Here is a 13124-nt window from a genome sequence, read left to right as displayed (position 1 = left end):
TGTATCTCAGCATCCAAAAGAAGGTGTGGAAGATGTTTTTGTATCTCAGCAGCAAAAAGGTGTGGAAGATGTTTTTGTACCAGATCAGCAAAAAGAAGGGGTGGAAGATATTTTTATAGCACAGCAGCAAGAAGGGGTGCAAGCTGGAGATCTTACTTCAGAAAGTGTAGTGCACATGAAAACAAATAAAGAAATTGACCAGGAAGAAGATGAGGATAAAGACTGGGTTGAAGAAGGCCCTGAGGAAATACTTGGAAGGGGAAATAAAGATACCCTCCTTCATCCAAACGACTATACCGCCGATGGTCAAGCAGCCATGAAAATTGCACCAGGCGAGGGTCAGCATCCTCTTAGTATTTTTCTTGACAAGGACTGTGAAGAAATATCGTTCCCCTCTATATTCTGTGGTCAGCCCCGTGTTGAGAACAAACTGAGAATCAAACCTCTGACTTATAGCAACATTTGCAAGGCAGAGCTCCGTAATGTGGACAGACGAGCTGCTAATGTCATTTCTAACATTTTTTAAGTTAAAAAAACTGCAAATGCTACAGATCAGGGACCTGACACTGACTGCCCTGCGGAAAGTGAAAGGCTCTGAAACTCGTCACACAGCAGGTCAGCTGAAAGGAGAAGGGGTGATTGAAAACTTGTTACGACAAGACGAGGGCTATAGAATTTTAAAGACGCTGCGTTCCTCCCCGCCTTATTGGCAGGCACGAGAAAAAGACCTCTTTGCAATGATCAGGCACCTGGGTGAGCCCACATTCTTTGCTACATTTTCTGCGGCCGAGACCCACTGGTTAGATCTTCTGAGAGTCCTGTACAAACTACAGCATGATGAGGACAAAACAGATGATGAGCTGGAGAACCTGACCTGGCAGGAGAAATCAAAACTCATTCAGAAGGACCCAGTCACATGTGCTCGTCATTTCGACTACAGAATTCAAGTTCTCTTTAGCAAAGTCATCTTTGGTCCTCTTCAGCCTCTTGGTGAAGTAAAAGACTACTTTTATCGAGTTGAATATCAACAGCGCGGCTCCCCGCACATCCATTGTCTTTTCTGGGTGCACGGTGCTCCAGTTGCAGATACTGACAGTGATGAAGAGGTAGTTTCTTTCATCGACAAGCACATTACTTGCCAGAGACACAAAGAGGGACCATTGGCTGCAATGTCAAAACTGCATGAACATAAGCACTCAAAGAGCTGCAAAAAAGGAGGGAAACATCTGTGCAGATTTGGCTTTCCCCTCATACCAATGAAAGAAACACAGATTATGCGACCCCTCACACCTGATGAAGAGGAACTGCATAAGGAAGACTGCAAGGAACACTGGCAACGAATTCAAGACGAGGTTGGCAAACTCAAAACTGAAGACGTCTCCTTTGAAGAATTTTTGATTCGTTGTGGCATGACCCATGAGGAGTACATATTGGCAATCAGATTTGCCCTGAAACATACCAAAGTATTTCTTCAGCGCAGTCCATCAGACACGCGCATGAACAGCCGCAACGACTCTCTGGCACAGATCTGGATGGCAAACACAGATGTCCAGTTCATTCTCGATGCCTACGCCTGTGCTGTCTATATTCTCACCTACATCAGCAAAAGCCAGAGGGGAATGAGTGACCTGCTGCGTTCTACATCAGATGAAGTGAAGCGTGGAAACCACAGTGTTAAAGAACAGGTACGCATTATCGCAAACAAATTTCTCAATCACTGCGAAATTTCTGCACAAGAAGCTGTGTACCTGCTCTTGCAGCTTCCAATGTGCCGATCCAGTCGGGATGTGATTTTCGTTAACACATCCCCACCTGAGGAACGAGTTGTGCTGTTGAAGAGCCTGAGCTCCCTTCAGGTGATGGACGATGATGACACTGAAGTGGCCTGCAAAGGCCTCATCGACCGTTACGCTGATAGGCCCAAAGAGCTTGAAAACGTCTGCTTGGCGGAATTTGCCACTTCTTTTGAGACGAAAAAATCAAACAATTATCAAAAGAAAGCTGAAGCGAAGAAAGAATTTGTTCCTGAAGGGGATGACGAAGAAGATGTCACAGATGAGATTTCTGGCAGAGACAACAGATCAGGCGAAACATATGAACTTAATGATGGCAAAGTTTTGTACAGACGCAGGAAGCCCAAAGTTCTACGTTCTGTCAGATACTCTGTTGAGAATGACTCTGAGAAACATCACAGGGAGCTGTTGATGCTCTATCTCCCTTGGAGAAACGAGACCACTGATCTCATCGCTTGCCATGGCTCTTACCGTGAGCACTATCAAGAAAAGAAAGAGCTTATCTTGAAAAACTCTGAACCCTTCATGAAGAGAGCTACAGAGGTTGACCAGGCAGTAGAGAAAGTGAAGCTGGAAGGAGAAAGACCAGAGACTTGGGACCAGGTCGCCCCACAAGCACAGGACCTAGAAGGTAGACAGGGGCAGTTCAACCAGGAGAGCGACACTCATGCTGCCTTCCACCCAAATGCAAAACATCACAAGCAGTATGATATTGGGATGGACCTGGGGTCCAAGGGCACCACAAATATAACCTCTGAAAGTCTTCTTAACAGAATTCCTGAAGAAGAGTACCATGCCTTGGTGCGTACCTTGAATGAAGAACAACAAGCATTTTTCAACCATGTACTTCATTTAGTCAAAGTGGGCCATGCTTTACCTTTCTACTATTTCTTGTCTGGAGGTGCTGGCGTAGGGAAAAGCAGGCTTGTTTCAGCTATTTATCATGCTCTTGTTCGTTTCCTGGGATCACATGCTGGTGAAAACCCTGACTCGACCCGAGTTCTGCTGTGTGCTCCCACTGGCAAAGCAGCCTACAACATCAGAGGTGTGACACTTCATACCGCCTTCATGATGCCAGCCAGTCAGAGCCTCTCTACCTACCAGAAATTGGACTTCAGTCGGCTCAACTCACTTCGATCCAGTCTGGCTGAACTAAAGATTGTCATTATTGACGAAGTGAGCATGGTGGGTGCAGGCATGTTTTCTTTCATTGACAACAGGCTCCGTGATCTGATGAAAGTGGACAGACCATTTGGTGGAGTTAGTGTCCTTGCTGTGGGGGACCTCTTCCAGCTAAGACCTGTGATGGACCGATGGGTTTTTGAGCCAAGTGTGGGCACATATGAAAATCTGGCTCCTGTGTTGTGGCAAGACTTGTTCCGGTTGTATGAGCTAAAAACTGTCATGCGACAGAGGGATGACAAGATCTTTGCAGAGGCGCTAAACAGAGTGCGAGAAGGAAAGCACATTGCAGAAGATGAAGAGCTGTTCAAGAGTCGTGTAGTCAAAAGCGTGGAGCCTGAGGTTCTTCACATCTTCCCCAGCAGACGCCTGGTAGAGCATCACAACAACCTGTCCCTGTGTCGGCTGCCATCCACTGACATAGCTGTAGTGTCAAGAGACTCTGTCATGGGGGATATAGATGGTTGCCTAAAAGAAGAACTCCTGTCAAAAGCACAGCAGCTGACCCCAGACAAGACCCAGAGCTTACTCCATACCCTCCACCTCAAAGTTGGTGCCAGATACATGGTAGTACACAATGTCGATCTTGGAGACGGTCTGATCAACGGGGCTTCTGGGACGCTGAAACAGGTTGGCCACACAGGTGGGGAGTGCTCTGACCAGGTGTCTGTTGTGTGGATTCTTTTTGACGACGAAAATGTTGGTGTGAAAGCTCGTTCAGACAACAGACACTTGTACTCTGCTATCTCAGACATTCAGAAGCAGTGGACTCCTGTGTTCCAGGCTGTGAAGCAGTTTAAGATAGGTCGGCGGGAAAATATTGCAATCCTTCGGAAGCAGTTTCCACTGACACTGTGTTCTGCAGTCACAATTCACAAAGCACAAGGATCAACGCTTGAAAAAGTAGCTGTCTCGTTTGAAGGCAGAACACAAGACCACCTTGTGTATGTGGCATTAAGCCGGGCAAAAACCCTCAGTGGCCTCCATCTCCTGAACTTTGATCCAAACAAGATAAAAGTTTCAGCACAAGTGAAAACTGAAATGGAACGACTGCGAAAAGAGCCGTTGGTTCCAGCCATACCAAACTTAGGTGAATGTGCATCATCATCTTTTGTCCTTGTGTTCCACAACACTCGCTCTCTTCACAGACACATTGGGGATCTGTACACAGAAAGAAACGTGCTTTCTGCACAAGTTCTCTTCTTGTTTGAAACATGGGAAGACAAAAAAGATGAAGTAGATCATTACTCTCTTCCAGGATTCAAAGTTCTTGCTAAGAACACTGCTCCTTCATCTTGTCACCGCCCACATGCTGGAAGCCTGGTCTACTTGAAGGAGACCGTAGACCCATGTCCCTCTGAAATCAGTCGCAACAAGAACATTGAGCTGACAAAAGTTGACTTCAGCAGTGTTGTTGAGGGGCTTGTAGTGGTAGGCATCTACAGTCCACCACATACCACAGCTGCAGATCTCCTGTCAGAATTGGAGTGTGTCATCCAAGAGAGTTTAGAGACACACAAGTTCATCTTGATTGGAGGAGATTTCAACGCTGATGCTTACAAACAGCTTCCCAAGCCATTGGACAGGCTTTGCAAAAGATTTGGCTTGCGTCAGCTCATTTCATGTGTGACAACGGATCATGGCTCTATGCTTGACCTTGTGTTTACAAACATGCCTCTGTCCTGCGTTTCTTCAGGTGTACTGGAATGCTGGTATTCAGATCACAAAATGTGCTGGGCTGCCATAGATCAGTCTTAAACTAGATAGTGCAATGAGTTTTGACACCTGAATAATCTGCTGCTTAAGTGGTACTTGTCACTTGAGAGTTTAGAGACACACAACTTTGTTTTGATTGGAAGAGATTACAGGACATATGCTCACTAACAGGCTGAAATACTAGAATTCAGATCACAAACCCTGTTCTTGGCTGTCAGGTATCACTCTTAAACTAGATCTACATGTACATGTAGTGTAATGACATTTTGAAAAAATGCTTCAAGAGTGTACCTGTCATACTTGAGAGAGTTTACAGACATACAAGTAATTGTTCGTCTTTATTGTTTGTATATGGACATACATCTTCCATTAGTAGTGTTGTTGGAAACCTGGTTCTCTATTGGACATGTGTGCTGTATTGCTTTTTTTTTCTCCGTTTTGGGGACAAGGAGGGTCGAGACTTCCGAGTCTCACCTTGACTCCCCAAGGTTGTTTTTTTTTCTTCCATTTTGGGGACAAGGAGGGTCAAGACTTCCGAGTCTAACCTTGACTCCTCAAGTTTTTGTTTTTTTTCCATGTCGGGGACAAGGAGGGTTGAGACTCGAGACTTCCGAGTCTCACCTTGACTCCTCAAGGGTTTTTTTGTTTTTTTGTTTTGTTTTTTTCCATTTTGGGGACAAGGAGGGTCGAGACTTCCGAGTCTCACCTTGACTCCTCAAGGTTTTTTTTGTTTTTTTGTTTTGTTTTTTTCCATTTTGGGGACAAGGAGGGTCGAGACTTCCGAGTCTCACCTTCACTCCTCAAGTTTGTTTTTCCATTTTGGGGACAAGGAGGGTTGAGACTTCCGAGTCTAACCTTGACTCCTCAATTTTTTTTTTTTTTTTTTTTTTCCATTTCGGGGACAAGGAGGGTTGAGACTCTAGACTTCCGAGTCTCACCTTGACTCCTCAAGGGTTTTTTTTTTTTTTTTTTTTTTTCCATTTTGGGGACAAGGAGGGTCGAGACTTCCGAGTCTCACCTTGACTCCTCAAGTTTTTTTTTGTTTTGTTTTTTTCCATTGTGGGGACAAGGAGGGTCGAGACTTCCGAGTCTCACCTTGACTCCTCAAGGTTTTTTTTGTTTTGTTTTTTTCCATTTTGGGGACAAGGAGGGTCGAGACTTCCGAGTCTCACCTTGACTCCTCAAGTGGTTTTTTTTTTTTTTTTTTTCCATTTTGGGGACAAGGTCAGGGTTGAGGCTTCCGAGGCTCACCTTGACTCCTCAAGTTTTTTTTTAGTCCCCCCCCCCCCCATTTTGGGGACAAGGAGGGTCGAGACTTCCAAGTCTCACCTTGACTCCTCAAGGTTTTTTTTTCCATTTTGGGGACAAGGAGGGTCGAGACTTCCGAGTCTCACCTTGACTCCTCAAGTTTTTTTTGACTCCTCAAGTTTTTTTGTTTTTTTTTCCATTTTGGGGACAAGGTCAGGGTCGAGACTTCCGAGTCTCACCTTGACTCCTCAATTTTTTATTTTTTTTTCCATTTTGGGGACAAGGTCAGGGTCGAGACTTCCGAGTCTCACCTTGACTCCGCAAGTTTTTTCTTTTTTTCTTTTTTCCATTTTGGGGACAAGGTCAGGGTCGAGACTTCCGAGGCTCACCTTGACTCCTCAAGTTGTTTTTTTTCCATTTTGGGGACAAGGAGGGTGGAGACTGCTCACATGAAAAACTTTTTTTTAAAGTTAATAATGTTTAAGTATGTTGAATTTGCTCCTGTGGTAGTAAGAATTTAAGAAATGACTCACATACTGTCACACACAGCTTTGCCTTTACATTTCATGTACATAGAAATAATTTCCATTTATTTGTAATGAACTGGATTTTTCTTCAGGTGTAAAGGCTGGTTGAATTAAATATCCCTGGTGGCTTTTTACGCCATTATGTGCGTGCTGTAATTTGATTGCTTACAGAATGTCAGCCCTTTTTGGCCTGGTTGCCCCAATCGGGAGGGCAGGTGTAACTGGAATTGCTTCTTTTTTTTGTTTTTTGTTTTTTGTTCTGTCATTCTGTGTGTGTGTGTATGTGTGTGTGTTTGTCCAGTTTTTACACTTTCAGCTTAAGTTGATCTAAGGGAAGGTAACAACTATTACTCTGTAGCCCATCAGTATGTATGTGGGTGGGTGGGTGTGGAGGTGCATCTGGCCCACTCATCGGTCATCGCTTGTCTTTTATTATGCTGTGTTGATTTAGTAGAGAACTGTTCCCTGCGTGCAAGGTGAAAAGTGTCAGTTAATTAGCTTCAAGTGGTCACATCAGCTCATTGTGTTAACAATATGGTTGGTAGCAAAGCTGGTCACAGAAATAACTTTTGAAAAATTATCAGGAGTAATGTTTTTTCAGTATTTGGATGTCTGTTTTGTTGTTTGAAGTTGTAACAGTTTTTACTTGTTTCAGGCCAGGGTTGACCTGTCAATTTCAGAGTTGTTTCTGAAGATGTGTGATTTATGATCTGAATTGTTCATCTTATGCCTTTTCTTTGTGATATATCTGAGTTGATTCCCCTCACTGGCAAGGTTTTGAATTTCATCAGTTGTATCCTTAAGTGTGGGCCTACCTGTGTTATTGAATCCTCGAAAATGTATGTTTTCTGGTTTTGGAAAAAAACAAACATTTTCGACAAAACTGAGCTGTCTAAGAGTAACAAATGTTAGTGTGTCTACTGTTAATATGATTGCTTCGAAAAAAAATTAATGATGCTAGTTTATGTGAATTAAGTTATTGATGGGGTTTGTTTATGTGAGATTAATGAGAGTATTTTTAATGCCAAGGTAAATATTTTGTTGCTCGATCCATGCAATCTCATTCTTCAGGTATGCATTGTGTTGTGAATAGCAATTTCTTCCTGTCCATCTGATGCCTCATATAATATTCAGAACTGCGAAAGTGACTCGATCGAGCGTTTGCTCTTCTTGTTAGGAGTGGGTGTCAGATTGGTTGTACAAGATACCTTTGGGAGACATTCTTTTTGGAAGCCAACTGACAATGTTAGATATATTCTTCCCTTTGAGAGATAAGCACATGTTTTTTGGTGTAGATATCCAGCAATGTCATTTGTTTCCGGCAGTTAGTCATAGCTCGAAATGTTTCTCTGAATGTCCTGAAGTTTTATCTCGAGACGGACAAATATCTGACAGTTTTGTCTACGCTTTAATTGACAGTTTAATTGACAATTTGAACCAGTTTCATCTGATCAAACCGATTAAGGTCAGGTTTTTTCCACTATTTTGGAACTGAATTGATTTGATTAGCTGTTGCAAGGATTCATATTTTCTGCTTGTAGCAGGAATATGGTATGATTTACAATTGTCCTTATGAAAAGATACGGAACGCCCCACGAACAAAATCTGTCTGGTACGAAACGTACGAATGTAGGCCTACAGGACATTAAAAAAAACTTGGAAATGATCTTTGATTTGGATCCTAATTCTAGGAAGCTTAGAACGAGAAAGAGAGATAGAGAGAATGCATTTACACTGTAATTGATATGTGTAATGCATGACAATTTGGCATGTCATGATAGTTTACATGGATTGTAAGAAGAGGAAAAAAAGTGAATTTCGTTAGTGTGTGGCGCACATTAACTGTCTAAGCAGTGCTGTTATTTGGAGGCTTAAATTTGAACGCTTATGGGTGGTTTTCAAAAAAGGTACCCACAGGGTACTTGACCTTTGGGAGACATCTGTCTCCAAAGACATCTGTCTCTGCAATGCTGGCCAAATTGGAAATGCGGGAAGTGTATATTATATTATATAAAGGAAGCTAAAGACAATGAATAAACAGGGAGACAATTCATAAAACAACAAAAGCCATCATATTTCCCCTTTTTATAAATTTAAAGAATTCAACATAAAACGGTTTTGTGTTCCAATGAGTTAATATTAAAGGCCCTGTCCAGTGGGTAAAATCACAACACCCGCACTACATGGCTTTTGTGTTAGTTATGCACTTTGACTGCTCGATATGTAACCTCAGGCAGTCTAAACGACTGTTTATTGATGTTTGACATGATATCTGTGTCTGCATGACCTTCAGGGGCTTGCTTTTGAAACCGAAAGTAGGCACTTCCGAGACTTCTCCACACGAGTGTGACATGTTATTCAGTATAACTGTAGAACTAAGTGGTTACTGTCAATGAAATTTTAGTACAAGGGTGAATGAATGGCAAGGATGTTATAGCAACATATAAAATTTACCAACGGAGATGTGCGTTTGACCCTCTGAATAGTTTCTTTAAGCAAATAGGTTATTCGTTTAAAACCTGTGTTATGGAATGAAATGTCTCCCAAAGATAGAGTTATGGTATCACTTAGCATTTATGAGATCTTCAGCAATTGGTGAATGCAGTAGACCTTTGGGAGACATCTGTCTCCTTAATGCTGGCCAAATTGGGAAATATATAGGGTATTAATAAAGCTAAACAAAAACAACATAAAGAAAGACAATTCTTGAAACAGCAAAACCCATCATACTTTTGTTTTTAAAATTTAAGGAATTAAAAGCAAAGACTTGTTTCATGTTGCAATTTGTTCATTATAATCATATATATTGATCTTAAACGGCCTGTGTTATGGAGACAACTGTCTCCCAAAGGTCTACAGTCGCCATGAGGCCTCTTTGCATAAAGTATATGACAAATGTTGTGTGTATGTGCGCGCATGTGTGTGTGTGTGTGTGTGTGTGCAAATTATTTATCAAATTATTGCATCACTTAGCATAAACAAGGTCTTCGGTTCTTGGTGAATACAATAGACCTTTGGGAGACATATGTCTCCGTAATGCAGGCTAAATTGGAAATTTATATGATATGGTATAAAGGAAACTGTACACAAGGAAGAAAACGAGAGACAGTTCGCAAAACATCACAAACCATAATATTTCTGTTTTTGAAATTTAAAGAATCGACAACAAAACGTGTTTTATTTTCCAATTAGTTCATACTGAACATATAGATTATTCGTTTTTGGCCTGTGTTATGGAGACAAACATCTCCCAAAGGTCTACTGTCGCCTTGAGGCCTCTCTATCCGAAGTTTATGATAAATTTGACATTAAAAAAAAAATAGATGGGTATTTTTGCATCAGTTTACTATCGGGAACCGCCCTCTTCGCCCCCAGACATATATACATGGGTGTGCCACAGGGGAGCGTTATCGCCCCCCTGCTCTTTTCCATCGGCCTGCAGGATATTTCGAACGTTCGGACGGAGGGTCCAGTGATCAGCCAGCGCAGATGATGTGGCCATTTGGCGCACCTATGAGGGCAGAATAAATAATCGCCGGATGAGAGCAAAGTGGATGAGTACCTTTCAGCTGGTGGTGGATAGGCTCACCGAGTTCATGTGTAAGGCTGGTTTTACGTTCTCGGCTGCAAAGATGGTGCTTGTGGTCTTCGGTTGGAAATACGCACAAGAAACGGCACTAGGATCACCCCGTCGGCCCACGTCAAGTTCCTGGGGGTGGTTTTTGACCGAATGTTTTCGGGAGTAGACCACGTCGCCCACTTGGTGGCCAAGGCCAAACATAAATTGCCATTGCTGAGGACCCTCGCGGTCCAGCCCTGGGTCCACGCTGGCCGCTCCCTCATCAGCGTCGCGCTTGCTTTAGAGAGAGAGTGTGTGTGTGTGTGTGTGTGTGTGTGTGTGTGAGTGTGTGTGAGTGTGTATGTGTGAATGCTTGCATACGTGTGTGTGTATTTCAGATCAACTTATGGCATCAGTTAGCTTGAACAATGTCTTTGGCAATTGTACACTTGACCTTTGGGAGACATCTGTCTCCAAAGGCATCTGTCTCTGCAATGCTGGCCAAATTGGAAATGCGGGAAGTGTATATTATATTATATAAAGGAAGCTAAAGACAATGAACAAACAGGGAGACAATTCATAAAACAACAAAAGCCATCATATTTCCCCTTTTTATAAATTTAAAGAATTCAACATAAAACGGTTTTGTGTTCCAATGAGTTAATATTAAAGGCCCTGTCCAGTGGGTAAAATCACAACACCCGCACTACATGGCTTTTGTGTTAGTTATGCACTTTGACTGCTAGATGTGTAACCGCAGGCAGTCTAAACGACTGTTTATTGATGTTTGACATGATATCTGTGTCTGCATGACCTTTAGGGGCTTGCTTTTGAAACCGAAAGTAGGCACTTCCGAGACTTCTTCACACGAGTGTGACATGTTATTCAGTATAACTGTAGAACTAAGTGGTTACTGTCAATGAAATTTTAGTACAAGGGTGAATGAATGGCAAGGATGTTGTAGCAACATATGAAATTTACCAACGGAGATGTGCGTTTGACCCTCTGAATAGTTTCTTTAAGCAAATAGGTTATTCGTTTAAAACCTGTGTTATGGAGTGAAATGTCTCCCAAAGATAGAGTTATGGTATCACTTAGCATTTATGAGATCTTCAGCAATTGGTGAATGCAGTAGACCTTTGGGAGACATCTGTCTCCTTCATGCTGGCCAAATTGGAAAAGTGGGAAATATATAGGGTATTAATAAAGCTGAACAAAAACACCATAAAGAAAGACAATTCTTGAAACAGCAAAACCCATCATACTTTTGTTTTTAAAATTTAAGGAATTAAAAGCAAAGACTTGTTTCATGTTGCAATTTGTTCATTATAATCATATATATTGATCTTAAACAGCCTGTGTTATGGAGACAACTGTCTCCCAAAGGTCTACAGTCGCCATGAGGCCTCTTTGCATAAAGTATATGACAAATGTTGTGTGTATGTGCGCGCATGTGTGTGTGTGTGTGTGTGTGTGTGTGTGTGTGTGTGTGCAAATTATTTATCAAATTATTACATCACTTACCATAAACAAGGTCTTCGGTTCTTGGTGAATACAATAGACCTTTGGGAGACATATGTCTCCGTAATGCAGGCTAAATTGGAAATGCGGGAAATTTATATGATATGGTATAAAGGAAACTGTACACAAGGAAGAAAACGAGAGACAGTTCGCAAAACAGCAAAAACCATAATATTTCTGTTTTTGAAATTTAAAGAATCAACAACAAAACGTGTTTTATTTTCCAATTAGTTCTTACTGAACATATAGATTATTCGTTTTTGGCCTGTGTTATGGAGACAAACATCTCCCAAAGGTCTACTGTCGCCTTGAGGCCTCTCTATCCGAAGTTTATGATAAATTTGACATTAAAAAGAAATAGATGGGTATTTTTGCATCAGTTTACTATCGGGAACCGCCCTCTTCGCCCCCAGACATATAGGCATGGGTGTGCCACAGGGGAGCGTTATCGCCCCCCTGCTCTTTTCCATCGGCCTGTAGGATATTTCGAACGTTCGGACGGAGGGTCCAGTGATTAGCCAGCGCAGATGATGTGGCCATTTGGCGCACCTATGAGGGCAGAATAAATAATCGCCGGATGAGAGCAAAGTGGATGAGTACCTTTCAGCTGGTGGTGGATAGGCTCACCGAGTTCATGTGTAAGGCTGGTTTTACGTTCTCGTCTGCAAAGATGGTGCTTGTGGTCTTCGGTTGGAAATACGCACAAGAAACGGCACTAGGATCACCCCGTCGGCCCACGTCAAGTTCCTGGGGGTGGTTTTTGACCGAATGTTTTCGGGAGTAGACCACGTCGCCCACTTGGTGGCCAAGGCCAAACATAAATTGCCATTGCTGAGGACCCTCGCGGTCCAGCCCTGGGTCCACGCTGGCCGCTCCCTCATCAGCGTCGCGCTTGCTTTAGAGAGAGAGAGAGAGAGAGTGTGTGTGTGTGTGTGTGTGTGTGTGTGTGAATGTGTATGTGTGAATGCTTGCATACGTGTGTGTGTATTCTAAATCAACTTATGGCATCAGTTAGCTTGAACAATGTCTTTGGCAATTGTACACTTGATCTTTGGGAGACATCTTTCTCCAAAGACATCTGTCTCTGCAATGCTGGCCAAATTGGAAATGAGGGAAGTGTATATTATATTATATAAAGGAAGCTAAAGACAATGAACAAACAGGGAGACAATTCATAAAACAACAAAAGCCATCATATTTCCCCTTTTTATAAATTTAAAGAATTCAACATAAAACGGTTTTGTGTTCCAATGAGTTAATATTAAAGGCCCTGTCCAGTGGGTAAAATCACAACACCCGCACTACATGGCTTTTGTGTTAGTTATGCACTTTGACTGCTCGATATGTAACCGCAGGCAGTCTAAACGACTGTTTATTGATGTTTGACATGATATCTGTGTCTGCATGACCTTCAGGGGCTTGCTTTTGAAACCGAAAGTAGGCACTTCCGAGACTTCTCCACACGAGTGTGACATGTTATTCAGTATAACTGTAGAACTAAGTGGTTACTGTCAATGAAATTTTAGTACAAGGATGAATGAATGGCAAGGATGTTGTAGCAACATATGAAATTTATCA

The 13124-nt window shown here is 42.4% G+C and overlaps 1 protein-coding gene across 1 annotated transcript; it reads left to right on the top strand.

The window, feature by feature from the left end:
- Positions 1–542: 542 nt before the first annotated feature.
- LOC138974647 (uncharacterized) lies at positions 543–4733 on the top strand. Its single transcript, XM_070347372.1, has one exon. It carries the CDS (start codon positions 543–545, stop codon positions 4731–4733), a length of 4191 nt encoding a protein of 1396 aa, XP_070203473.1.
- Positions 4734–13124: the final 8391 nt, after the last annotated feature.

Source organism: Littorina saxatilis, linkage group LG8 (genome assembly GCF_037325665.1).
Source record: "Littorina saxatilis isolate snail1 linkage group LG8, US_GU_Lsax_2.0, whole genome shotgun sequence".
Taxonomy (NCBI): Eukaryota; Metazoa; Mollusca; class Gastropoda; order Littorinimorpha; family Littorinidae; genus Littorina; species Littorina saxatilis.
The sequence above is the reverse complement of the archived record's forward strand: the minus strand, read 5'-3'. Positions and strand labels throughout refer to the sequence as shown.